This window comes from Rhipicephalus microplus, chromosome X, assembly GCF_043290135.1.
Source record: "Rhipicephalus microplus isolate Deutch F79 chromosome X, USDA_Rmic, whole genome shotgun sequence".
In the NCBI taxonomy this organism is placed as follows: Eukaryota; Metazoa; Arthropoda; class Arachnida; order Ixodida; family Ixodidae; genus Rhipicephalus; species Rhipicephalus microplus.
The window spans coordinates 100,767,263-100,794,815 of NC_134710.1; the positions used below are offsets into that span (position 1 = coordinate 100,767,263).

The 27,553-nt window shown below is 44.4% G+C and overlaps 1 protein-coding gene across 2 annotated transcripts; it reads right to left on the bottom strand.

The window, feature by feature from the left end:
- Window positions 1–2,369: 2,369 nt before the first annotated feature.
- On the bottom strand, window positions 2,370–27,424 carry LOC142775678 (uncharacterized). Of its 2 annotated transcripts, XM_075877332.1 has the most exons (3): window positions 27,269–27,424; window positions 8,324–8,410; window positions 2,370–7,677 (listed from the first exon to the last, which is right to left on the bottom strand). In XM_075877332.1, the coding sequence occupies exons 1-3, from the start codon at window positions 27,278–27,280 to the stop codon at window positions 7,189–7,191; spliced, it is 588 nt and encodes a 195-aa protein (XP_075733447.1). In that variant the 5' UTR covers window positions 27,281–27,424; the 3' UTR covers window positions 2,370–7,188. The 2 variants fall into 2 exon arrangements, with proteins under 2 accessions (XP_075733447.1, XP_075733448.1); XM_075877333.1 differs by lacking the exon at window positions 27,269–27,424 and having other exon boundaries at window positions 8,324–8,437.
- Between the last annotated feature and the right edge of the window lie 129 nt (window positions 27,425–27,553).

The window sequence follows — 27,553 nt, forward strand, 5'->3', positions numbered from 1 at the left end:
CCCGTTGTCGTCGCCCGCGTGTTTTCCACTGCAATACCGTTGGACAGCATCCCAGCGAGGACATGTGGAATGACGAAACGTGTCCCCTCCTGCTTTCCTTTGTGACAACGGGCCTACCGCACTTTACCCATCGACAGTAATACCCATGCCGTAGCCCATCGCACGGTTTCGGCCATCGCGCGTTACAGTCCTGCATTCCTCAATTTCATCGAGAAGCCAAGGCCGCGGCTTGCCATTCTAGCGCTGATCGTCAGCGCAGAATAAGTACCGGCGACTACATTCGAAGCTCCTCTGTGGTCGATGTCTCCATGGGCCTTCAAGAGCTTATATTGGAAGCGATAAAAGATCTGGGGTACCTCGACGAAGTTGTCAACGATGAAGACCTCGTTGTTCTGGAACTAGAGCAGGCCTCACCAAGTAAGCGCATTCTAGCAGAGGACATAGGGGGCAGCAGCGATGCAAGACGCTTGAGCAAGAGTGAAAAGGCTTTCATCGCATGCCGAGCATTTTTCGGCAACCTACGGTATTAGGCTGCCCTGTTTGCCGAATGCAAGAAGTTCCTGTCGTTGAAAGCATTTTTCGAAACTGCCAAATATGTGCTGAAGAACGTGTGCACTTTGGTACTTGTGCACAACAGGAAGTCGATCTTCAAACTTGTGAGTTGCTTTCAACTAACCTAGCGTTCAACAACTGGTCTTCCAAAATGGGCAGGCCATCGTGGACCATCGAGGACCCATGCCAGACATCATGAACGCTGTCAATCATATCTAGATGCTGCTAATGCATTCTTTACGGCATTGTGTGTATAGCGAATAATGTTATCAAGTACATCTTGTCAATTTTTGGCGTTCATTTTTATGTATATTGATTAACGTTATAAATGACATCTTGTCGATTTTTAGTATTTGTTTTGATGTGTAGTGATGAACGTTATCAATGACATCTTGCGGATTTTGAAGTTTAATTTGATTGCAATAACTAATCCTACTTGAAATATTTTGTTTCCTGCAACGTTTATTTAATCATACTTCGCCCTGGAAGATATCAAAACGTGTCAGGTATGATTATATCGTAGAACATCTGCCCATTTCACCTATAAAATAACGGATATAACAAGTCCACAAGATCTTGCTTAGGTTACGTGTATGGCGAAAGATGTTGTAAACAGCAGTGCACTGTGAGTATTACAGATGAACACATCGGGATGTTCGCTAGCACCTGTGTACTGCGAGCACTTGCATAACGATCGGCTACCCTATCAAGTCATTTCAAATGAGCGAATATGCTTCATACAATGCAAAGAGAGACGTTATACACGTAGGCGTACAAACGCAGAGGGGGAAAGGGGACGGACGCCTCTCCTAGTTTTTTAAGAGTGTGGGGAGAGGGGGATTGGTGCCTAGCCAGCCCATAGTATACCATATTGCGTAACCCTACTTCCTGCAACAGAACGGCAAGAAAGCACGTGACGCATTCACAAACCCCGTCGGTTCTGTGGAAAAGTACCTAAACAAAAAAAGCATAGCGAAGCACTTGATTGGGTAATCTGATTATGTACCTTCGCATTGTACATAACGTTTTCATTTTCCCTCCATAACTTCCTCACTTTAGTCATAGAATTTTCGCTAGTGCAACGAAAGCGAAGCACTCTGCAGATCACCCTATGCCATTTTTGCTAGAAGGCTAAGTTCCTGTTTCTCGTTGTTTCGGCCCCTTTTAAAACAATGACTTCTAGGTTGCGATGATTGTAGCAATCATGGCCACAGTCATGAAAACTGTGAGCATTTTTCCTTCTATGGGCCAGTTTCTGCTGGTTTTCATGTCAATACACAAACAAATACTATCCTTTGACCCTATAGCGTCTTTTTTGCTATATTATTTTTAAATGCATAACACCTTCCATGGTTCGGAATTTTCATTGTCCCACTTACCTGCGCCTTTAGAGCTCCTTCTTGGCATGTTTTCGCGGATTCTTAAAAATGTGAGTTGTAGTTCATAGAAAGTCTATGCATACAAATGTAGACCTGACGACCGATGATTCAGAACGATATTTTCAAGCAGTAGTGATGGGCACTGGCCAATGGAAAGGTAACCAACTTAGGCTTTAGGACAACAGGCGTGCAGTGCAAAGAACACTAGCGGCTCCTACTAGTTTGTTTATATTTCGCCTCCAGGCTAGTCGAGCTACGTTCAGGAGTGCTTAGTTCCGTATACGGAAGATATACCGCCTTGAAAGGCGGGGCCTTTACTAGAATACTAGTGCACATTACCATCCTTTCGAAGGTATTCACGCATCCGTAACGGATGATACAGCTCGGTGTGGTATCGAAGCTGCTTGTGTACATTTTTTTTTCTCTTTAAAAGGAATCTACTCAGCAATTCATGGTTTATTTGACAGGCGCAGAGTGAGTACAGAGATAAAAGCCGAGCTCTTCACATCATTGCACAAATAACAAATGCAGCACACAAAAAGAAAGCCCAATGTGAAACAGACATGGAGATCACCATGGTATGCAAATGAAAGGCCCTTAGAATTTGAATAAGTTTGAAAACACTGAATTGTAATGCCAAAGAAGAGTCGAATAGAGAGGAGGATACTGTTATCTATTCATGCATAACACTGATCTGTGCCAGTTTTTATGTAATCACGATTGGTGGAAGGGCGGAAAGACGAATCTGTCGTAGTCATTTATACGTGTTTTCCAGATTTGAATGTTTATATTGTTCTGAAAGAGAGAGAGAGAGAGAGAGATGTGCTAAATTTAAGACAACCGCTAAGTTGTGTCTTTTCTCTCTCTTCCCAAGTACGTTTGGTCCATCGGGAAACCTTCTTCAATATATAATTTGCAGCTAATAACGCCAGTTTGTGCATAGTCTTTGAGAAAAAAAACGGTAAAAAAGGTTTTCAATAGGGCCTTGGGCACAGCTTTATATAAAGCAAATGTGGAGACAGTCGAAGTTTAGTTGAAAATTTTAATTATGCTTGAAAATTCGGCGTAATCTTAGATTGCACTACTGAATTTATCCTATCAATCGCGGCAATATCCAAACAAAGTACGCGTCATTAATATATGTCAGACCGAAGGCTCAAAGGCGAAGTGTGTCACGAAGATTGAATCGTGAATATTGCGGGCACACAGTGGTCCGTCGTGGGGGGGGGGGGGGGGGGGGGGCATATGTTCACCAGATAAAACGTGCCGTTTGAGTAGCTACGACACATGACCGCGACATTCATTTTCAACCTCTATGACTGTTACCATAGTGGGCGTTTCCGTTGATATGATTAGTGGAGTGGCCTTTTCCGTCCTTCCAGCACCCTTCATAAAATACTGCCTTTCAAACAGTTGTCTCCAAGGCACTAAAAACGGTAATGCAATTTTCACTGTCAAGTGTTCTGAAACTTACAATATAGGCAGCGAGGTATGGCCGCCACACCACGGAACTTCTCTGCAAGGTCCACTATGACTGCGCTTATATTACCTTTTCAATAAAAAAAGTAATAATCACGAAATAAAACCCTGTACAATATTCCCATCTTGCATGTGTGCTCATGCATGGTTAGTAGCCCTATCACCCCGTTGCTCAGCTTGTAACATCTTATCTTTTTTTTCTCATCCCTTGGTGACTCTTTCCATTTCGTAACCCATGGTAATTTTACAAACACAATCGTTTCTGGCGTGGCCATGCAAACAATATCTTCGCACCAACAGCAATCGGGTAAGTTGTGTTAGCGCTCACCTTTGAAAGGAATGTACGATTTGCATTTTCGCGCACCAATAAATAGTCGTACGAGGCGTTCGGAAGATTACTTTAACTAAGTATTAAACAGGTCGCAGCACCGGCTCCGTCAGCGATGTTATTTTTTACTTATTTCTTGCTATATGTCATTTCCAGCTGTGACAAAAAGATATGGGCGATTTACATAAGATAAAAGAAGAAATATTTAAGTAATAAGTTTTCAATCAGCAGTATTCGAGCTATAGTATCAATTTGTCGCGATTACAAGTTCGAGGCCAGCCATCATGCGGATCAAGCCACTTTTCAACAAGTACTTTTCCTCGCACTGACTTTCCAAAGGGCAAATGTAATAAGAATATTCTGTAGAATGCGCTGATGTTTAGGTTAGTATTTCTTACACACAGTCAGAAAATGCAGTTTGGGAAAAGGTTAACTGGAACATAAGTGTGCTTCGTCCGCCATCTTGAGGTCATATTCCTCGGAAGTGAAACTGGTCAATATGGTTGCAGCATAAGGGCACTGCTTTACATTTTAATCGGTTCCGATTTCGAGAGCACAGCAATTCCGGCAGCGTTGCAGCAGATGAGAACACAAAGTAACGCACGCCTCAGGCCGCGCTAGTTACACACAAGAAGAGCTTGGTTAATATACAGAAAAAATGAACATTCAAGTGCAGGCACTGCGCTTGGGGCACTGGCACGATGTGGTGTTGCATAAAAACTAAATCAAGCCACTTTTACGCACACAGTTACGCCTAATGGCACACAAAAAAGATAACTAAAAATAGTGCAATTAAAACACTTACCCCCGTATTCTAGAACGTCCCCTCACTCAACGCTTTACCTTCACTCGAGAAAGCCGATGGGAGCACCGTTTCTAGGCACGGCAAGTCACTGCATATCAGCGATAATTTGCTGCGATTCTTGAGTATAGCGCAGCGTCATTTTTGAGCCGAGCTGTGGCGCAGTGCTCAACTCTGTGAAGTGAAGGGTGAAAGTCGAGTCGAGGAGCCTCTAAGAATACGGCGGTTACACGTACACACGCAATGAGCTTGCTGCACACAGACACTTCGACGGTATTTTTAACAGTACACTTCTTACAAATCTGGGCGCAGTACGAAAGAAATAAGCAAAGGGGTCGATTCATTCTGTCATCATTTGGCTACTTGCAAACACTAGCGCTACCGCAGGACATTCGTTTTGCTGCAGATCAACAATCGCTGGTTATTGTCATGGCGCTGTCTAATTAGGACTCTCAAGGGCTGCGGACTAGACAGAAAAATAAAAACAAAGCGCAGTAAAGTTTTCAGCTTCACACGAGACATGTTGGCCACACTCAAGGAAAAGACGCACAAACACACCCTAGCGATACAAGTTATATAGCAACACAAAGCCACAAACTCACAGCAAACCACAACCATGGAATAGAGCATATGTGTGTACTGCACGGACTCATTCTCTTTTAGCTCACTAATGCGGCCATGAATGAAACCGCACATGCACATATTTGCACAAAAAAAAACACAACAGAACGCAAGACACCTTATAGCTGAAGAAACACATTATATGCATCGATTCATTTTTAATGACGAGCAATGCAAAAATGTCCGCTGCACGCGCAGTGAAAGCCTTAAATATATAATACTTTATTCTTCACTTTTTGAGATGGGTGAAAGAGCGAGAGACGGGAGGAGGAGAAGTGCTGGCGGGAATGTGTAGAGAGAAAAAAATGACAGTGATGGAATTCTTTCGACCACAAACATGTTTTAGTAAAAAACTGAAATCATGTTAGTACTGCCACTGGACAATGAACAAATGTAATAAAATCATGTGGTTTTGTACTAGTTCTCAGAACTTTGGGTGTTTTGGAACATTTGACAACAAAACACGAGACACAAAGCTGGTGAGAGAAGATGTCGCAATCACACGTAGTTATAAAAATGACCTCGTATCGCAGTAACTCTTTCAGAAAATTCGTGCCGTCATGCTTTGCACTCACACAAACTAAATATTCCTGATGTTACTCGCAACACTTTATTAGATGGAACTCATCAACTCCGCGAATATAACCAAAACATCTAAATCGCAACGCTGCTAATTAGAAGTTACAATGCTGATTTCTTAAAAGATGCCCTGTTTACAAATTCTGCGATGATAGGACTGCACACATGAAGCTAAGTTTTCAGAAAAAAACGCACTCTCGAAAGATGCGTCTTGAAGTGTGGACAGTAAATAGCCGTAATGTTGATTTAAAGACGATGTCACAAGTTATAAAAGATAAGCTGGACATCCTCGCACAGAAGAGCACGACACTTCCAGAAGCACAGCAATAGATCAAGTAGAGAGTACACAGAACACACATGACTCCTTCCTTTTGTAATGGAACCACCAGCACGGGCAATGATGTTCAGAATCATTGAACGTAAAAAAAAGGCGCACACGTGTATGAAAGACACGCCCTTCGCGATAGCGTAGAGGTATACAAGTAAGGCAAATGAAGCGCTGCCTCTCTCAAGAAAATCAGACACTGCGCAGCTTAGCTTTCGCCCTCATCATGTTCCCTTGCCTGAAGGTAATTCAAAGCTTTGTTGAAGTATAAGGATGCTTAGCGCTCCAACGGAAGCCAAAGTGCCGTAAATGGACGGATGCTATGAGAGTAAATGCGCAGGCCGTACTTATAAGCGCTATGCTACACACTGCGGGCTGCCATGCAATCAACCACAGCAGTTATTGACGCAAAAGCTGCCTACACTTACCGAAAAAGTAAGTTTATGCCGGCAATAAATGATTTCATGGAAAGCCTTTGCAAGCCACAGACGCGAGCGGCGCGTGGACAAAGCACCGACGTTCTATTCGCACCTGGGTATCTTGCTTAACTTGAATTGACGCGCGACGAAACCAGACACGAGTTCAGCGCAGCACTATTTACGCTGTGACGGTTTTCAAGCGCATGCCCGAGCCAGTCGGAGTAGGAGCGAGCTGATCTTTAAGCGGTGAAGGCGTTTGGACAATGGAACGTATATAATTATTATGGACGCCCAAAAATTGGATAATTACGTTCATTTCTGTTTTCATGGAGCAGGACAGAACTTTCACCGTAACGCTTTGTTGACGCACCGCGTTCGTATTGCACATTGTCAATGAATTTCTCCCAATTTTCTTCTGTCATTTTCATTTTTATTTAATTTTTCATTTCTTATAAACATGCCAATATTAGGAACTACAAGTTCCTTATTTCGTCTTTCTTCAAATTGAGTTGACGGCAGCAGTAAAAAGAAAATCAACTATAATGACACATGGATGACCGTATAAAGGTGGGGGTCAATGGGTGCGCCAGGCAGGTAGACGAAAAATTAACGAAATATAGGCAAATGCCCTATTCAAACGTTTTACGTCATGTTGCGATAAAATGATTTACATGCATGTCCTACGACTGGCAACAGGCATACTCTTAGCGCTTTTTGTAGTAGTTGTAGAAGTTCCGAGCCGCCCCGATGCGCCGTCCAAACTGTCCGTGGAAGGAAGGTGCATAGCCAGCGTATTCCGCGTACTGGCCGCTGAGTGGCGGCGCGGCCACCACCACGGGCGCGGCGGCGGGTGCCTGCCTCACGTACGGCACGTGGGCCACGGGCACGGCGGCCGTCGCGGCAGCGGCGACCACGGGCTTCGCCAGCGCCAGGCCCCGTATTACGTTCACGTACGGCGAGTTGAAGACGGCGGAGGCTGGCGTACTGGCCGCCGTACCGGGCTCGTTTGTGTTGACGATGACGCGGAACCCGTAGGCGTCGGCCACGTACTCGACGCGCCGCTGACGGCCGTCGATGTCGGTGATGGTGTAGCCGCCGCGTTTGTTGCCATACGCATCTCCTACCTCCCAGCGGCCGTTGGTGGCGCCCAGTGGGTCAACGATGTCGTAGCTGAACTGGTAGTTGCCATAGTCCTGCAATAGGCGATTAAGGCCACCAGGGCCCGCATAAAGCAGCGCATTTTAAATGGTCAACGCTCTGATAGTGCATAGTACAGGTCAAACTGACAAGCTTGCGTGTGTTAGTCCTGCTACGCTTCTGACATTGATTGCAGCGTCCAATGACCGAATCAACGCCCACTACAACTTCTGAAGCTGAGACTGCAAGTATGGCCTACTTATAATAGGTTCTTAGACTATATATAACGACTTTGTTAATTACCTAAAATATTTACCTCGCACTACGTTCTCCAGTTTACACAAGGCACAACACTATGGTGCCCAAACCCGCATTCAGCAGCATTGTATGAATAATATACCAAATTGTCAAAGAATGTATGCATGACCATCAAGTGTAAGCAAGCTGATCTTTTTTTTTTTTTTTTGTAAACAAGCTCTGTCGAGCCAAGTTGGCATATCGCTACTAGGATATCCTTGTTTGACGAAGGAAAAAGCACAAAAATAAAACTCCTGCCACGCGCGAACTCGTAGTGTCTTTGTACATAAGCAACATAGACACGCCATGACTTCGTGCACTGCGGGGACACGACAGCATGCCTCCTTTGGCACACAAAGGAAAAAGGGAAGTCACGCATGGGCTGAAGAAAACAGTTTCACTCACGTCTTGAGCTCTGTGCTGCGTACTTTGACCTCCCAACAGTGGAACGCCGGCGCTCGCCACGGCAAGCGTTCCGAGCATCACGAACACCTGTAATTGCATTGATTTCAAGGTTTCATCCGGGCCTCTTAAGCACGCCTTGCGCAAACACCTCGCCACAGGCAGTGGTCCAAGTTAGCACTCAACGTCATCTTACAGCTCTCACTAATGTTGATTGTCCTGAGACAAGTTGTACTACTGTAAGCCCTCAAGAGGCAAATGTTATGGAGTATCTGCATGTTTAGTTAAATGCCATCACCATCGTGTGTGTGATGTGCACAATATGGCGCTTGCCTTGAAGGTATTCTTACACTAGTTCAAGTGAGTTCCTTATCAAAGGTATACATTGCCCAGTGTCTACTATTTATTTCCGTTTATGCAAATAGATTTCTTTGAGTTTACGAGTTCCAGTGGCCTTTTTGCACCATGTGAGAAAGGCAATTCCCAACCTCGTACTATTAGGGAGACTTTCGTGGGAAGAACGTCTCGTGCCATAAACTGTTAGCGATGCGACAAACAACGACACCGTTTGAGCGACATGTTTAAGAGACCTGAATCCTACATGTCTTTCTGCTTTCTCTGCGTAGTATCTATATGAGCCTGTTATATACGCAAAGGAGCAGCCACAATGTTTTCATTTCTTGCTTGAATTGTAGTGCATTGATAAATGAAATTGTGTTTTCCAAACCTCCTCCTGGAAAAATTGGAAAGAAAAGAGCAAGAAAAAGTGAACAGCAGGTGGCTCCTGGCTTGACATAAGGCTGGCTCAAAAGCTAAGGTAGATTCCTGCGGTTCCCACTATTTACGTGCATACATTGCTACTGCAAACTCATGCCATGCCTTCACTCTGGTGTACTCAAACCAAGACGATTTGAGTAAAAAAGCTAACGCTTACGACGTGTCACAGTGACATTCATTTACAACTTCCTGAGACGACATTTGGGCGACGCGAGATGTTCTAGCAGAAGGCACCAGAGAGAGAAGTCATGATTGGAAGTCGGGGATGTTCATCAGTATGAGACAGGTTGGATTATTTATTTATTTATTTGATTTGCATACACAGTTACAGAAGGACACAGAGGAAAGAGGGAGAGAGCAAGCTGGCAACTGCCACCTGGAGGGGCACAACGCAGGCTCTTGCACTGAGAAATAATAAAAGCAACCAGAATAATACTGAAGACCTGCAGAGTCATTTTAACGTGCAGCAAAGTTTCGGTAGGCTAGTGGTTTTTCTTTCTTTCTTTTTAACCTCTTTCTTTTGCATTCATATGTATTCATTTAAAGCAGAATGACTCCATGACATCAGTGTTCATGAATAGTTTTTTTTTTATTTTATTTTTTCCTTGCCACTATTGCGTACTTGTATCTATAAGGTGCTACTGTCAAACGGATATGCAGAAAGCCTTTAATCGATTTTTAAAGCTTTAGAATCAGGGTTAAAGATAACTCAGTGTGACACTTTTTATTTTCTCACAAGATCGACTTTGGCGTTCACAGCATGCTCCCCTTAAAAAATGAAATGTGCGATTCTTAAACAGCCTCCCCCTGCTATTTTGGATGTTTTACTTTCGCTTGCATTAGCGTTCCCGCTGCGAGCGTTGAGCAATATAATGAAGCAATTACACGCGCTGCATCATCACTAGGAACTTGAAACGTGTCGTAAAGAAATTCCACGACACCTTGCCGCAATTTAGAACAGGAATTAAAGCACTCAAGAGTACTGAGATTGAAAGGGAGAAAAATTTACGTTTCGCACACCAGCAGCTCGAGTAACACCACCAAGGGACACCATTACCTCCTTGTTCTTTGAACCAGATCGTGGCAGTTTTTACCACTCTCTGTTAACGCTCGCGCAACCTTAAAGGAGGATGCGAGTATATATAACAAAACTTCAAGATAGCATTAGGTAAAGAATGATTGAAATTGCAAAGCATGAAACGAGTTCACAATGGTTTTAAAAAACTCATTATAACTTGTTCGACGCGTTCACTGTAACGCACGGCAGGACCACTTCAAAAAAAAAAAACGTTCTCGAGCAATTTTGAGATTATAAGCTCGACTTGCACCACGCACGTGTACATGCATCGCAAGCATGTAGTCCTCCGATCCACATGCACGTTATACGGACATTGGTTGCTGATATCTGTTGGTTCCTCGGCGTGAAGGCGTGTAAACATTTCATAATTATTCGAGAAGTTCAATCATGAAAAATTTCTGGGGGGGGGGGGGGGGGGTTCAGTTTAGAACACCTTTTTACCTAGTTACGCAGTGCATGCGGCGACATGCTGGCAGGCTTGTTCAGTGAGCGTGCGACAATAACATGTCCAAAACGGCAACTGACTGCTCGCGGAGTGCACCGAAAGAAGTGATCGGGTCACGTACAGCAATCGTTTCCGGTGCCGTTGCAATCGCCCATGTGGCAAGCTACGGGCAGGAAAGAAGACGACGACAAAGAACTCCCACTAATCCGGCAGCAGAGCCATGCGCGCGCATTTCCCGCACTGCTCACATTGACAGACCCTAAACGGTCTCAGAGCGCGCCGCGACGCTTGACCCTGCTGCGAGCGGCCAACAATAAGGGCCTTTGTTGCATGCATGGTCGCGCTGTTCGTGTGACGTGTGACTCGGACAGGCGCGGCGGACTCGCACCGAATTTGCATGGCCCGAACACCGCGCCAGGTTATATGAGCGCAACGAGAGCTCGCGGGAGGAATGCCGCCATTGTCGGACGGCGCTTATCTTTCTTTTCGGCAGTACTGTGCCGACGACGGCGTCCCTAACGGATTCCCAGAAACAATGGCCCGCGCAGCCCTAATAAGTCGCCCACTTCAGGGTAACGGCGGCGCCGCTCTGCGCAACTGTGCCACTGGGCGTGGGCCGCCGCTGCTGGCGGAAGCCTCTCCCTCCGTCGGAGACGAGCTCGTTCGCTTCCCTCCTTCGGGGTCCGGCCAAGTCGCGGACGCCGCCTGGCGCAATGCCGGGCGCCGCTGACCAGCCGTGCTGGGGGTTCGGCCGCGGCGAAAGAAGGCAGAATGCGTGCGCCGACGAGAGATGGTTCTTGCTTCGCTGCATTTCCATGTCGCACGGTGTACGTAGTTGTGACATCGGGCTATTCGAAATCTGGAAGACAGGCCCATACTCAAGAACGCCGCCTCTGAGGATCAGGGGGGGCAGCTTTCTGGCGGGTGTAATCCGCTTTTTATCTAGTGCATAATTCTCGGTTTATGTGCGACTTGAAAGGTATTGTACATGAGTGTGGGGTGGAGGGCCACCGTGCCCGTATAATGCATTCGCTGGTTGTAGCAATGGTCAGTCGTTTTACTGATCTGAGCGAGAGGTGTTGGCTGACCTTCGGCATAGCTTTTTGCACGAAACTGTCACGCAACTACAGTGGCACGCATCTGCATGCGATTATGCGAATATGGTCCAGACAGAAACTTCTAAAACCGCTTGGACGTGCTTGCTCTCTCCGAAAAACTCACGGGATGATCGTGACAAGACCCGCATCACTGCAGAATCAACTGGTAGAGCTTGTACGTCATGGCCACTTCTGATTCTTTCTACGCGGCAGAATGAAACAGTTCGACGTATCACCACTTTGAGCGAACTGTTCCGGATAACAGTGGCGGATAGTGCTATAGCCCAACGACGCCAATCCACGGCCAGTGGCGCCAAGAAGTTATCGTCATTACCCTTGTCAGCGTGCGCCTAGCGCTATTTCAAGGTGCCTCAGGTGGTTGCCACGACGCATAGGAAGCTTCGACGGCTTTCCTCGCTTCACTGCACCATGGAAGCATGTTGAGAGTGCCGAACCCGCCGGAACGCCGTGCCAGATACCTATCGCTACTTCGCTGTCTTTTCTTTTTTTTCTCGGCACATGACGGCTACGCGTGAAAGCCAGGAGCCCCTGTAGGTGCCGTGTTCAGCACCTTTGCTTTTTTTTTTCAAACATCGCTAAGCGTTTCCTCGAGGGGCCGTTCTTCCTAGTTCTCCGTATATTGCCGGCAACGACTCGCGAGGAAGGGGATCAAGTCGCGACGTGGTGTCGTTAGCCACGGCGATTAAGTTGTTGCACTTGCGTATGCGCGCACGCTTGATTGGGAGTAGACGCCACGTACACAGCCCCGAGCGCCGCGCCTCTTTGCGAACGTCCTTGCAGAGCGAGTACGCGCGTAATGAGGGATCACGTAGACGCGGTCGTAACCAAGTGAACGGCGTAAAATAAGCCAAACCCCTCCACCTTCGTCCGTTCCTTCTTTACCTTCGAGTTCGCCTTGTTTCGGCTTTCCCACAGTCTAATAATAATGCCTTTCGTCATGGCTCGGTTTACGCAGGCCCTCCATCGACATCCCCCCCCCCCCTCCATAGCTCCGTCCATGTGCACCAGATCTAACACAAGGTAGCAACCACGAGCAGTTCTCTGTTCCGCACACAGGCACGCGGCGTCAGAAATAGCGGCCTTTAGCTATGACAAGAGGATAACGCCGAGAACATTATATGCAGCTGCAGAATGTCGCCATACGCAAGGAGAGACGTCATGTGGGTGTCCATGCGGGCTCAAGAGGCTGATCGGTGCGACCGAGTCGTTATCCCCGCACGACAATCCAGTAAATTCCCGACATTGCATTCGAAGCTGAGTATAAGCACGTGTGCACAAGTAATGTGGGACGGCCTGTTGCTTACTGGACGCCGCAACTAGCTCATTCATTTAGGCGTCGGAGGAACCGGCAAGATAGTTGCGATGTGTGATAATTAACCTAAAATGGAGCTTCGTTCAGTGATCGAGAGAAGAAGGAATCTCACGCACGCGGTGTAATACTCTTTTGAGTTACACATTTGACGTATAGGATTTATACAGTCTGTAGACTGTCAAAATCAATTATTCTAAGAGGAGGCAGTTTTAACATAGCTGAAGATGGCCTATGTACCACATCATGCATACTAATAAACCACAACTGATTTGAGGAAATTCTGAAATATACTGTAAGGTTAAGGTTAAGGATGTTGTAGGTATCCGGCGGATTTAGCCTTGCATAATTTGCAGGCAATTGCCCCGCCCGGTTTGCTCTTTGCTAATTGTAGCTAATGTCCTTTGTTTGTTTTTTAACTGAGCACTATAGAAAATATATGAAACATAATCTGCCCGTTCATCCCTTGACTAATTTTTTCGTCATTGAGTCTCTGATAAAGAGAGCAAAAAGTGATCAAGGAAGAGAAAGTAAATTAGCCATGCTGATACTGGTCGCAAACAGTTTCAGCACATTTAGGAAAGATATACAAGCTGAGACGAACTCGCTGAGACAAAGGAAGAATGGAGACAAATACATTACACCATTGAGAGGAGAGAAAATTTCGCAAGGTATAAGTGGCCAAAAACGGGCAAAAGGCGCTTTCTTTTTCTGTTTTTTAACGCTGTAATACTGATTAATCCTTAATGCACATTTCCACCAATAGTGACAACTCGTACGCCGGCTTAAGTTCATAAAAACGACGCAAAACACTATAGCTATTGGCTGCGTAACCTTCTTGAAAGCATTTTACATGTTATTTTCAGAGAAGGGTAATAAAATGATATTTCAAAAGGTATTCAAAAATAGGTTTCATTAAACAATTTCGTCTGCTCAGCACATACCATGACAACACAAAAATTTAGTGATTGCGAGAAGCATTTTTTTAACGCTGGCGCTGTCACCGCGGCTATCGACAGTTCTCAACATTGCGCCTGCAGACTTCGCAATTCATTTTACTTTATGAGCACTCTCCGAAAACAGTTAGTTCAAAGATATAGACAGATGTGTGGGGTTTAACGTCCAGAAACCACCATATGGTTAGTTCAAAGAGACTATAGCATAATCCCAGAATCGTTCACTCTGTGTAAGATAAAACAAATAAATACAATCAGGAGCTAGTCGCTTGGACAGATCAACAATATTACTGATTATACTCTACTAGCATACTGAAGAACTGGGGCAAATTTACAAACCGCTTCGTCCTTAAAGTGATTTTCATGACGCCAGCTTTATTCGTGTTAAATATATACTCAACATCAGGATTTGTTTTTTATGTTAATTTTAAGAAACAAGTTTTTGCGAGTATTTAGGCTCTGGAGATTTCTTATATGTGAAGGTAACATATATTGTTCCTAAAAACGTTTCCTATCTTTATATTCGACGTTCCGCCGAGTCCATTAAATGAAACCCACCTCACAACTAAATAAAGAAGTCGGGTTGGTTAATACCTCTACGGTTCCTTACTTTTCTCCTGAGAACTTTTTTCACATGCACATCATGCCACTTGTATACTTTCATGAAGTGGAAGCCTGCGACATCACTCACAATTAACGAATGTTATTTGTGCATGCGCGTGTTCAATGTTTCTCGAATACATAATCTCAAACGAAGCAACGTGCGCTCGGCGATGGCGCCACGTACGGGCAGAAGCATATTCGCCGTGCCACTCGATCATTCTGCCTCCTTCTTTTGTCCTAAGAGCCACACCCTTAGTTATTTCCCAGTTAAACAGCTCGTCGCTTCTACATGCGAAATTCCCGAGGCAGCCGCTCTGCGCGTGTTCCGCATGTGGAAAGATGCCGAACCGTTCTCTCGAAACACTTGGCGGTCCCAAACGGTCGCAGGCGAACAACTCGTTATTTGAGAATACTTATGCGTGCACCCGGCGGAAACGCCAGCGAAGAAGCGTGACTTCACCCAAGGCTTTTCTAACAACAGAGACAGCTATAAGCTAACATTTACATATTTATAGCGGAGAATAGAGGCTTAAGTTCGAAGTGAGAGGGTCACAAGAAAGGCCCAACCGTGAGTAATATGGGCGGAAACGCGGGGTCCGTTTCCAAGCTACGATCATTTGCAGCCCTTTAAGGGTTTAAGAAACACATTGATGGTCTCTGTTTGTATGTTAAGCCGCTGTGCGTGCCCATGACTTAACACAAATTTTGCCGTTTAGTAGCATAATCTATGAAATACGATAATAATAATAATAATAATAATAATAATAATAAGAAGAAGAAGAAGAAGAAGAAGAAGAAGAAGAAGAAGAAGAAGAAGAAGAAGAAGAAGAAGAAGAAGAAGAAGAAGAAGAAGAAGAAGAAGAAGAAGAAGAAGAAGAAGAAGAAGAAGAAGAAGAAGAAGAAGAAGAAGAAGAAGAAGAAGAAGAAGAAGAAGAAGAAGAATATATGACGTATTATCAATCATCAATCAATCAAGAAAATTTTATTTTTTCTGAAAGAAATAAAAGTACAAGGGATATTTGGTCCGATAGCCTCAAGTGGCTAGTGGCCGGCCCAATACCGAATGCGCAGAGAATGTACAGGTCAGCTTTGAAGGGAGAAATAGAAATGATCATTACTACAAACAATACACGCAGTATACATTTTCTCTTGCGAACATGAAAACTTATTAGGTTGCAACTAGCTTGCTGTAAACAGCACTCATTAAAAGTGAACACAATGAAAATCAAATCATACAGACATACACAGAGGCTTACATAACTTGTCTCGATAAAAAAAATTACTTGCATGGTATAGGCCAAAATTACCTGCAGTTTTAATCTCAAGGGGAATCACTCTCCATGTTTTTGTTCCATTATCAGTCTCTCTCCATAAATATTGTAGCGTTTGAGCAGATTGAAAATGCCATTAGAAGCATGTCGTGTATTGCGTATAGGAATTGAGTAAATATTAGCAGCCAAATATAAAGTTCTATTGCTTATGTTATTTATAGAAACAGCAATTTTCAACAGCAGTAGCGCAACATATCAGCCGAGAGAATGCATTGTGATTGTAAAATATTAGCTACTGTTCCACCTTGGCTTATGATTTTGAATGTACGCTGTTGAATTTGTTGAAGAGTTTTCGACAACTCTTGCACGTGACACCTCACGATTCCAAGCAGTAACTCATATGACGGTGGCACAATGAAAAGTAGAGTGTACGAAGTATGGCTTGTGGAAAATATTGGCGAGCTTTTATTACAGTATAGCAGCCATAAGCTACCTTTGCGCACACACTCTGTACTTGCTCGTCCCAGTGTAAGTTTTCATCAAAAATGACGGTCAAATATTTAAAAGAAGGGACTTGTTGAATAGGGGCGTTGTTTATTGTTAGGCTAAAAAATTCAGTATCAATGTGTTTATTGCGAGAGTGAAACACTATGTATTTTGTTATAGTACAGTTCAGATTAAGCTGATTCTTGCCAAATGATTCCGAAATGTTTTACAAATCGGTCATCCCGTATATTGTGGAACTGCTAAGGAGTGTTCCGTAATCACTAAAAGAGTGTCGTCCAGAGATGCACCCTTCGTGCCAAAATTCTCATAAAACGTAAACACTCATAAACACCTCAGGACAGGCACCACATCTCCAATTTACTAAGAGGCGACAAACTATCACAGCGCCGGCTCCAAGAGAGAGAGAGAGAAAGTCAAAGGAAAGTAAAAAAGGTTAATCAGGTTGAAACCGACTTGCTATCCTACATGGCGTATAGCCGTTTACAAAGTGGCATGGCCCTACCTTTAAACTTTAGCTTTCTTTTAAAGACGATAGCCTTTCTTGGGCACCTTCGACGCAAAAACTATGGTCTCTCTGTCTGTCTGTTCGTCTGTCTGTCTGTCTGTCTGTCTGTCTGTCTGTCTGTCTGTCTGTCTGTCTGTCTGTCTGTCTATCTGTCTGTCTGTCTGTCTGTCTGTCTGTCTGTCTGTCTGTCTGTCTGTCTGCCTGTCTGTCTGTCTGTACATTTTTCTGTTTGTCCACCGTTACCACGAACCGGGTACTCTAAACAGCACGATACCCTGAACAGCCGACCCCATCCGCAGAGCCCACCAATGTTGCTCAAGGTTGAGCGTTCATGCTTGTGCAATTGTCAATTAAAAATCAATTATTGTGCATGTCTGGGGCACCATAACAACATGCATATATTCTGCATATGCATCTCTTACAAGAAAACGCATACATAAGTAATTTTAAGGACCGTAGCACTTATCACGCTGCGCTGACCATGCAACACTTACACGAAGAAGCGAGTGTTTCCAACGCTTTGCTAAGACAACACGGTGGTGGCACCTATCCGTCGCCTTGCGTTTTACACCTTAGCACCTCTGAGACAGGCGCGCACGCGCCCGTCTCAAGACCACGCGCTTTGTTTCTCAAATACAACTGCCAGAAGGCGCTCATGTCTCACGTGTGACGTGACTTGATGCGCTCGTTCGCCTTCGCTGCACGCTCGAGGCACTCTATAACGAGCGCCTCCGGAATATCATTCACCAATTTTCTTGCGCAGAACATCAAATAAATGTTTTGTTTACTCGCTCCACACGCAAGACTATCGTCTTTCGTCGACATTTGCAGATTACATGCAGATATGGGGCCAATTTTTTTCTTCTGTGTAAATTTAGCCGATACAGAAACTATACATACCACGCAACATGTACATCCATAAAACAATGTGGCACTCTTTCATTGCAACTACAGAGGTAATGGGCAACCGCACATCCAGAGGAGCATGGTTTCAATCCATATTATATCGCAGTATAGGCTGGAGGCCCGAAGAGCCCCTGGTAACACGGCCGCCCCTCGTCATCTCTTGGGTCCACGAGTAAGGATACATCGTGGGTTCAGTTCTTGTATTTTCGTAAACGAAATAGATACATCACCATCAGGGGACTCGTAGAAGATTACCAATTGCTCATCAGCCTATATACCATGTGTAGGTGCCATACCATCGGCCATTTTGTCTATTGATTTATATTTTACCTTTGATACATACATACATACCAATAGCTTCATTAAAACGTATTGCAAGTTAGAGGGGCGGGCAAATGGTCCCACCTAGGTGACGGCCGGGAGTTGACTCCTGGCGGCTTTCTCGGCCCACTGGACAGTCAAAAGTTGGCCGTCAAGGGCAGAGCTGTGAAACAGCCGCCAAGCGCATGCAGATATGATCGCTAGAGGCTACGTCCCTAGTATTGATCGTTATAGTGTCGATATTCCCATAGTATGTGATCCGGAGTGGATCTATAACCACAGTTCTCGCCCATATATCGGGGTACATCAGTTTTGAGATCAATCGTTTTGGATAAGTTCGAGTTAGCAATCGTGGCCAGTTGACAGACTGCTTTTTTATTAGCTTTCTTGCTTAGCTTTATGTTTAGACTGCTTTTTGTGAGCACACAAACATTAAAAGCACTAGCGTATGATTTCATGGTACAGAAAATGTAACACAAGAAAGATCTGTCAGTCATTTAAGCCACATCGGCGGGTGACTTGAAGAAATTCGGTTGATCCAATCCTGAGTACTTACCAAGAAACGTGGGGTATACAATGCTTTACAAAATAATTGAAGAAGAAAATAATGGTGACCCATAGGATTGAAAGAGTCAACAGAAAGTTATGGCAATAGTTGTTCAGAGGAATAAACCGGATAAACAAGCAACTCAAAAAGAGTTGTGACTGAATGTTAAAGTAATCTTGCTTTTTAATTAGGCTTTTTTCAAGAACGTGAGAAAACTAAAATGAACTTTGGAAAATGTTATAAATGACAACGTATTACTTACTACAGCTACTGTCAGGGATAACATCAACAGTACTAATGTTTTACTGAATTCTTTAAATTAGCATATTTGTATACACCGCACCCTTAAGATTTGCTCCAGGTATTATATGTCAGGCCTCAAAAAGAGCTTGACTATGAAGAAATGAAAACTTAGCTGAAATTGTTGACTAATTAAAAAGCCATTAATACTGATATTTTATCTTTGTTTCAAAGCTACAGACGTATTTCTGTATACATAAAGGTAGTGTGATTAATACAGTTGAACATATTACATATTGCACATTATGAAGTCTTACGCGACAAAATCACCATTTTATACTGACTTCCTGCTGTTCGTTAACGTGCACCTAAGTCTAATCAAACGGAGGCTTCGTTGTTATTGTTGTTGTTGTTGTTGTTGTTGTTGTTGTTGTTGTTGTTGTTGTTGTTGTTGTTGTTGTTGTTGTTGTTGTTGTTGTTGTTGTTGTTGTTGTTGTTGTTGTTGTTGTTGTTGTTGTTGTTCTCATCGTCGGGGTCGTCGTCGTCGTTGACATCGTCGTCTTCTATTGTCTGCCTCGAAAAACAACCACCGTTATCGCTCATCGAACCCTCTACTTCGTGTTTGAAGTGAATCTCCATAGCCACTAAAACAATTATGGTGAGGTCATTTTCCGCAGGCATTTGTCTCTCGGGCCGTCTCTAAAGGCCTTCTGGATCGTGACCTTTTCAATTGCGAATTTGAGTACGCAAATTCGACAATTAGTTCAGGCTTCAAATAGAAAGCTGGCATGCCACTCTCGTTCTCTGGCCCGAACAAACAAGCTAGCAGCAATTTTTCGCCACTATTTCTAAGGGCCACAGAAATACTCAGCGAGAGTCGCTCGATGGTCAGGCAAAAACTAAGACAAACAGGCCGCTCAATAACCTCACTATGAGGCTTATTGCCTCGATTGGTGTTAAGATTGATGATGTTGCGCATTGAAAGCGCATATTTATATGGGGATGTAAGCCGTGTCGAGGAGATACAAATATTTGGAAACAGCCAAAAAGGTATGAGCATATTATGCATCAATTATTCATCAAGCGTTGAGAAGGAAAATTTCTTACCGATTCTCGGGGATGCATTTGCCTCATGCAGAAGCGAATGTTTTGTTCGGTTAAACTTTTACCAAGATTACATTATGTTACATACCTTGTATTAAACGGACACGATCAACTTGCAAACGACTGCGTATATTAGAATTTCAATTAAATCCCTACAGGGAAAACAGTAAACCTTCAGAAACAAATTATATTTTTACATTTCTACAAATTAAAACTCATTTTAATTGCGGCTACATTAGGTGTTTCATGTCGGCAATGAATTTATATGTCTACACTGAAAAACATTATTCATATGTTAACCAATTAGCTCCGAGCAGAACTGAAGGCGAAATTTCGTCATGATTACTATCAGACAAATAAGTACTTCTCGGTTACTAGCTATTCGCTCTTAAAATCTCTGTGGCAGCTTCACCCATCATGTAGGCATATACGCCGACAGATCTCATATGCGCTCGTCAGTTAGAATTAAATCCAGAAAAAGTGGGGCTGCTCAGAGCTATGTTATCCATGGAGGGGATTCCCGGCTGTGTCACGCACTGCCCCGCGTTTGGTGTCTTCGATATGTTTACATATACGCACATGGCATGCTACTAATGCATCGCTGCGTCTGACTTTTTTCCACCTCTCAAATTTGCAATCAAAAAGGGAGCTAAGGTTTCTCCCTCAAGAGTGTATGCAAAATTACGGGCAGAGCTATACTGTATTTCACTATTTAAAAATCGCTGCGGTACACGCAAGCGATATGCAATATTTTTCTACGACCCTACTTGCGAAACTAATGAAGAGTATGCGATGATTGGATTAGGAGTATGCTGCTTAAGTATAGTTCGCTTGTGGTTGAAATATACCTCATCGCCCGTTCATGGTACACGTATACAGCACGTATACAGCCACACACACGCAGTAGTATAGTTTTCGTAATGTCACGTAAAAAGAGAGCGAGCGGTGAAGGGTCTCATACCGATCTGTATCCATACAAGGGGGTCTATCGTGCATGGTTCCCGGTAAATGTGCGCTCAGATATTCACTATACACACACACAACATTCGTGACAAGCGCTGTGTGTGTATACAGACCGGTATTACGGCTGGCAGTTCCTGCTTCTCAGTGCCTGCGCCGTGCTTCGGCCCCGTGAGAACAAAAGGACCCTGTCGGTTATGCGGTCTAAAGCGCACCAGCTCCGTATGGAAATTGAGTCGCTTTGTGCGCGCCGCCACCAGAGCAGCAGCAACGACCATTCGGCTGTACCCGATAGGGGCGCGGTCAGTTTTATGCGAGCGCTCGTTTCCGTACGCAGTAACGTATACACTATGTATTCCCGTTGTCGTATATACCAAAAGCCTCAGCATTTCCCGCTACACTTTGTAAAATATATATCTCTCACGCTCGACACCTCTCTGACGACCCGTTGAATATAAGAGGACCTACAAACAGCACTCGGGGCCTCTTGACGTCATACACACTCACGGCGGTTTCGCCTGTCGGCAGCGTATCTATACGCGGTGCGTTGCGATGGGATGGTGGGAAACGTGACTGCGCAACACGGCAGTGAACTACTGAGCACGCTTGCGCATATTATACGTGCGAGAATGCTGCCCGATACAGCCTGCGCGTGTCGCGACAGCCAACGTGGAGATGACGGGAACCGCGGAAACGTTGGAACGCGCGGGGTGCGGCAACTTGCGTGCGTCTTGGCAGCTCCCCCGTTATGCATTCTGTCCACGCCGGCCTGCACTCCCGCCCTTTCCCTTAATCGCCACCTTTGCAGCACGCACCGCTTCGTCTTTCGGAACGGTGCGCTATTTGCTCAAGAGCTGCGAAAAAGAAGAAGGAGGGGAATAAATACAGCAAAGAGTATACGCTGTTTCCTTTGGACGCCTAAGTTAACTCTCGTCAAAGACAACCGTCCGAAACGTATGCAAGTCTCTCTCACACGCACGCATTCCGCCCACGAGGAAGAAAAATTTCCAGCCCCCGAGAGCGCTTGTATAATCGACATGCATACACGTCGCTCAAGGTGTCAGAGTTATCGTGCATAATACAAAAAGGAAAGTAGGCACGCAATGCCGCAACTGACAGTATATCGACGCTGTCGTGTAGGTGGCCGCAACAATCGTGCGGCGGACGCTATCGAGATTGGGCGTTCGATCTAAGCATTGCGCCAGAAACTGAACGGATCAAGGTCGCCGCTTGTGGGCGCAGACGTTTATGACAATGCTTTGATCGTTTGTACAAGCACCCCGATTTTTTTTTTTTCGCCTGCGCTATGTGGGCCCTCGCTTTTCGTTCTGCTACTTTGTATCGCATTCATTGCGGCAATTGTCGAGATTTGTTTTTCTTCGTTGGTTGCTTTTGTCACAACAACAGTTGAAAGCTCGAAACTGGATTAGTGTTGTCCATATGAAGTTTCTCAGAATTATCTTAAGCGAAAAAAAATGACACTGCGTTGCGGTGTTCATGTAGAGAAAGGGCTGGGAAGTGGTGGATTCGCTTTTTCGCCGTTCTCGTGGAACCAGGACACCGCGCATGGAAGGGGCAAGATCTGACGAACCACGCTGTCTAAATGGTTCACTCTCACTTGAAACAACGAGCAAAATGTGTTTTTTTTTCTGTATTGCCTTGTTAGAGTACTTTAATTTATTTTAGAAAATAAGCAGTCACACGTTTTATGCTGTTACATTAAGCGTGAATAGTTTGAAACGAGGACTGCTTTCACATAGTTTGCATTTCAATCACGTGTTTCAGGGCCCTGCCCTGGTGGTCTAGTGGCTAAGGTACTCGGCTGCTGACCCGCAGGTCGCGGGATCGAATCTCGGCTGCGGCGGCTGCATTTCCGATGGAGGCGGAAATGTTGCGGGCCCGTGTGCTCAGATTTGGGTGCACGTTAAAGAACCCCAGGTGGTCGAAATTTCCGGAGCCCTCCACTACGGCGTCTCTCATAATGATATGGTGGTTTTGGGACGTTAAACCCCACATATCTTATTATGTCACGCGTTTCATGCAGGTTTTTACGACTTAACATTGTTGGCAGACATGTATTTCTGGAAGACCGACGGTAATCTTATCCTAAGAAAACTTAATCTCGAAGGCATGGTTATGGTTTAGAGCAAGGTTTGTTTGGGAAACGCCTGGGCCACGTACTTTCTTTAATTATTTTATTTTAAATCATTATTCCCATGGGACAAATAACTTCTACGGAAACATGTAAACCTCAGAAAACTTCTTTAGCAGCACCAGATTTCGCACCGGTGGAAAGCTAGCATGGCTAGCCAAGGTGTTCTCGCACAATTTGTGCGCAAACAACCTCTGAAAAAAAAACGAGCGGTTATCCTTTTTTGACATTTCTCGTCTTTCTAAGCACAATTTTTGACACCAGCAGTTTGCTCGTGTGACGTCATGTGAACGTAAGCTCTCGATTGGTCCTAATACGAAGGATATTGATTGTGAATTGTCTGTTATCCTGCTTTGCCATGTGGTCGCACGCCCTGTCTCACATGACCATCATCCGTGATCTAATTAATTCCCTTCGAATAATCCGATTTCCCCTGTGCAAGCATAAAAGACGACGCGTAGTTGAAAAGCATGAAATCGTGATCGGCTTAATGATGGGTGCTGACATTGTACGCGTGCTTAAATAAATAAGTGGCTGCCAATATTTTGTACACCATTTAGCGGAACATTCGCCTAATATCTAATTAAGTTTTATATCAAATGTTTTGTGTTCAAAGTGGCCTTACTGTGGATTCCTCTTCTGAAGCTGCGCCAAGTAAGTCGGCAAAAATTTCATGATTAGGGCATCTTTACTGCACTTGCTGATTGGCGCTAACACTGCTTCAGCGATAGAATATGCGTGTTATTGTTCATTGCTTTATAGCACTCGTTTATGCCTCTGTTTTAAAGCTTACAGGGGTTATCAAACTGCCAAATGAAGCAAATTCAGAGACATGTGGGATATTCGAAATATATCTTAACGTGAGGATCCAAAAGCACGCTTTTTTCAATGACAGTTGAGTGAAGTAGCAGAGATGTAACACACCGCGAAAGCGTTCAGGTACTCCTTTATCACCTCAAATTGAAAGGTAACACGACAACTTGCATCAAAATGCGAGGTTGACATAGACCACAAAATACTACCGTAAGCTTGCAAGACAAGCTAATTAATTCATGGAGGAAAAACTGTAGCATTGAATGGGATATAGTAAGCTTAATTTGGAGCACCACACAAAGAATTAACAACATTTGAAAACAATTCACTTTTTTTCTTGCAACTACTTGAGGACGTTTACTTTTGTACGCCACACACTAACCTACAGACATAATGCAACATACAAAAGTTTCGCAGTGTAGAGGATATTTGCCACTGCTGTGGAACATCTTGATAACACGTGATTCTTCCGGACAATGAGTAAACAAAGCAAGTACAAAGAATAGCTCTGAAAATGCTGAGGCTTCTTATAAAAAATTTATCACACCTCCTTGGGTTTTCCGGGCAGCGGAGCGTACTTTTAGGCGAACAGAGAAGCCCGCTTTAAAGGTGCATCGATGAGCGGATGTTAGCGGCGCAAGATAGCAATGTGTAAAAAGCCGTAAAAGGCAGGCACCTCAGTGAGGAGTTAATCGACCGTGGCAAACGCACCACGAGGCAGGTAAGTCGTAGCTCTTCGCCTTTATTACTCATTAGACGGAACAATTGCAACTCACCGGCTCCTGCGTGGTTTGCTTCTCTGCAAACATTGTGCAACTAATACTTTACACAGTCAACTGTATGCGTACGATGAAGTACGCCTAATTCCTGGTTGTCATCTGCGCTTTGCTTGCGCAGTCGGAATGCCACCCCTAGCTTTAGTTTACAGCTTAATTCAATTCCAGGGCAGTTCATTCTCAGCTCATGCGAACTAAGTGGTGATGAGTTCTTTTCTCTCGCAATTCCACGCATTGCACACCGAAACAATTCTTTTTCTTGTGTTCTGTTGAGGAAGCGAAGGGAATATGTTTCTATTTAGCGGTTCAAACTATGTGTCTGAAATATATCCTTTTTCATTCACATTTTTTTAGTAGAAACTGCGGTTGTAGTGAGCGGCACTTGCGTCACCTGCGTGGAAGAGAATGAAGACCGGACTCAATATCTTACAGAAACTACCGTCTGTACGACCACAACGAAAGGGGATGACTTGTTTGCGACATTTTACTCAAATAAATGAGTCGCAAAATGAACGACGTCCTTTGGAACCTTCTTATCATTTCCTCCTAATTAGTAGAAAAATGATTAGCTCAATTAAAATTGGTTGAAATCATTAGCTGATCCGCGGAGGGTGGGAAAGTTAAGGGAGACTTCAGGATGCCCTGACCCCTTCATTGAAGTTTGCGTGCGCAGCACCACGCAGCAAAGAGTGCGTAACAAAGTCCGTCTTCTCAGCTGTAAGCTACGTGTCAGAACGGTCACGGTAAACGAATAAATGCATTATTTATTTATTTATTTATTTATTTATTTATTTATTTATTTATTTATTTAACAGCAAGCATCCACGCCGCCGTCAACATCATCATCATTACCATCAAATCATCAATAGCCCCCTTAAAGTGTAACGCCCTTTGTTGCACTCTAAACTTGAGAAAACATGCACTCACGCCTGGTTTCAATGTGATATTGCACTTTACTTTAGCGTACAAGTTGTATACTATCGATGAGAGCAGTACATATCTCCTTCAACACTCAAAAAAGTGCATGCACTAAAGGGGAAAAATGCATAAACAGAAAAACAGCGATACCAAGTTCCTGTTGGCTACTCTATACATTATAGAAAACAAATTAAAGGGGGTAATAGAAGAACGGAGAAGAAAAAAAAGATTGTGATTTAGGTACACAGTCTTCACGGGAATTTGAGTTGCCTAGAATGTATAGTCAAAACTTGAGATGAAATCAATGAACTTGAAGTCACTGAGAGACGGAACTAAAGTCTGATTTGATTTGTGGGGTTTAACGTCCCAAAACCACCATATGATTACGAGAGACGCCGTAGTGGAGGGCTCCGGAAATTTCGACCACCTGGGGTTCTTTAACGTGCATCCAAGTCTGAACACACGGGCCTACAACATTTCTGCCTCCATCGGAAATGCAGCCCCCGCAGCAGGGATTCGATCCCGCGACCTGCGGGTCAGAAGCCGAGTACCTTAGCCACTAGACCACCGCGGCGGGGCCTGGAACTGAAGTCGTCTTCCGGGAGCAGGATTAGTGAAACAACGATTAGCAAAGGAGGAGCGACTGCGAAACGCCACCTTCCTGACAGAAGAACGCAAGGTAATTCATTGCACGCAATAATTCGGCAAGTGCGATCAGTTGACTGAATTTATGGCAAGGCTAACAGTGATTAATGTAGAAAAAGAAGGCATAACTTGTACACATGAATTTGGAAGTTTGTTCACTTGCCAATAAATTTGAGAAGCGCAGTGGGTTTTGTGCCATCACTCAATTCCTGACATGTCAGTTATCGAAAAAGCGTACCTGCCCTCACACTGCCATTGAAATTCTTACAATTTGAACATAAAATAATTATACGGCCATTTCTCTGCCTCAACACGGTCAGTCTTAGCGCCTGTGTCTAGTTTATGCATTTGCGACATCGCACGATCGAAGCAACACGGCCTCATTGAGGCGAAGAAAAAGCAGAAAAATTAAATACTTACATATAAGAGCCTCAAAACAAATGAAAATCATTTTGCCCCACTTTTACATGTTCGACAATATTTGTTTCGCAGAACTTGTACATTACATGCAAGATTCAAAAACATTTTTTTTTTTCAACTTTCGGAAACGACCATCCGTTTATCAGAGAACATCTAGATTAGAGATATCGCACGGGCTGTTGCCCAGCCAGTCCATACATAATTTTCACGATTACAAACTGACGAGGGAAGATTTCTCTGCGAGTGGAATCAGAAAGATTTATCAGGGCTATATAAGCCTCTGAGAGCGAGTAATTGGGGGTGCATTATCACATTTACAATTATTCTGATATGCGTGCGTTCCTTAATCTGATTGACCACTAAAGTAATGACTGCTGAGACCGTAACCTCGCGCAGTGCAGGAAAGCTCGAGATATAAGCGGCGCAGAGTCTAAATGACAGTTGATAAGCTCAGCTTGGGGAGTGATCCCCAGCCCCCGCCATGCGGTCAGATGGGCAGGACTCGGGGTCACACCGGACACTAGCACTGCACAGAATCATTCCAACGTGAGCCTCTTAACGAATTTTCAGTACGCACCTTCGCGTCCATGCTGGCTTAACAGGCGGGAGATAATCCGGAACCGGCGCGGTGGATGTATGGGGCGTGGGAGGCGTGCGACGGTCGGTATGCGACTCCCGGGATCGCGCAGAAGAGACGACTCTCGGTGGTGGTGGTGAAAAACATTTATTTACAAAAGAGAGGTGTAGGACCTCTGTAGAGGCCCCTACAGACTAGGTGGAGTCTCTATTCCGGGACCCCATTGGTTAAAGCCGCCGTCTTGGCTCTCTCTGCAAGAGGGAAACCCCTCCACTGCCAGGGCTT

Coding starts and splice junctions, on each gene's coding strand:
- LOC142775678 (XM_075877332.1), bottom strand. Junction 7,678..8,323: donor CGCAGCACAGAGCTCAAGAC/GTGAGTGAAACT, acceptor CGCCTATTGCAG/GACTATGGCAACTACCAGTT.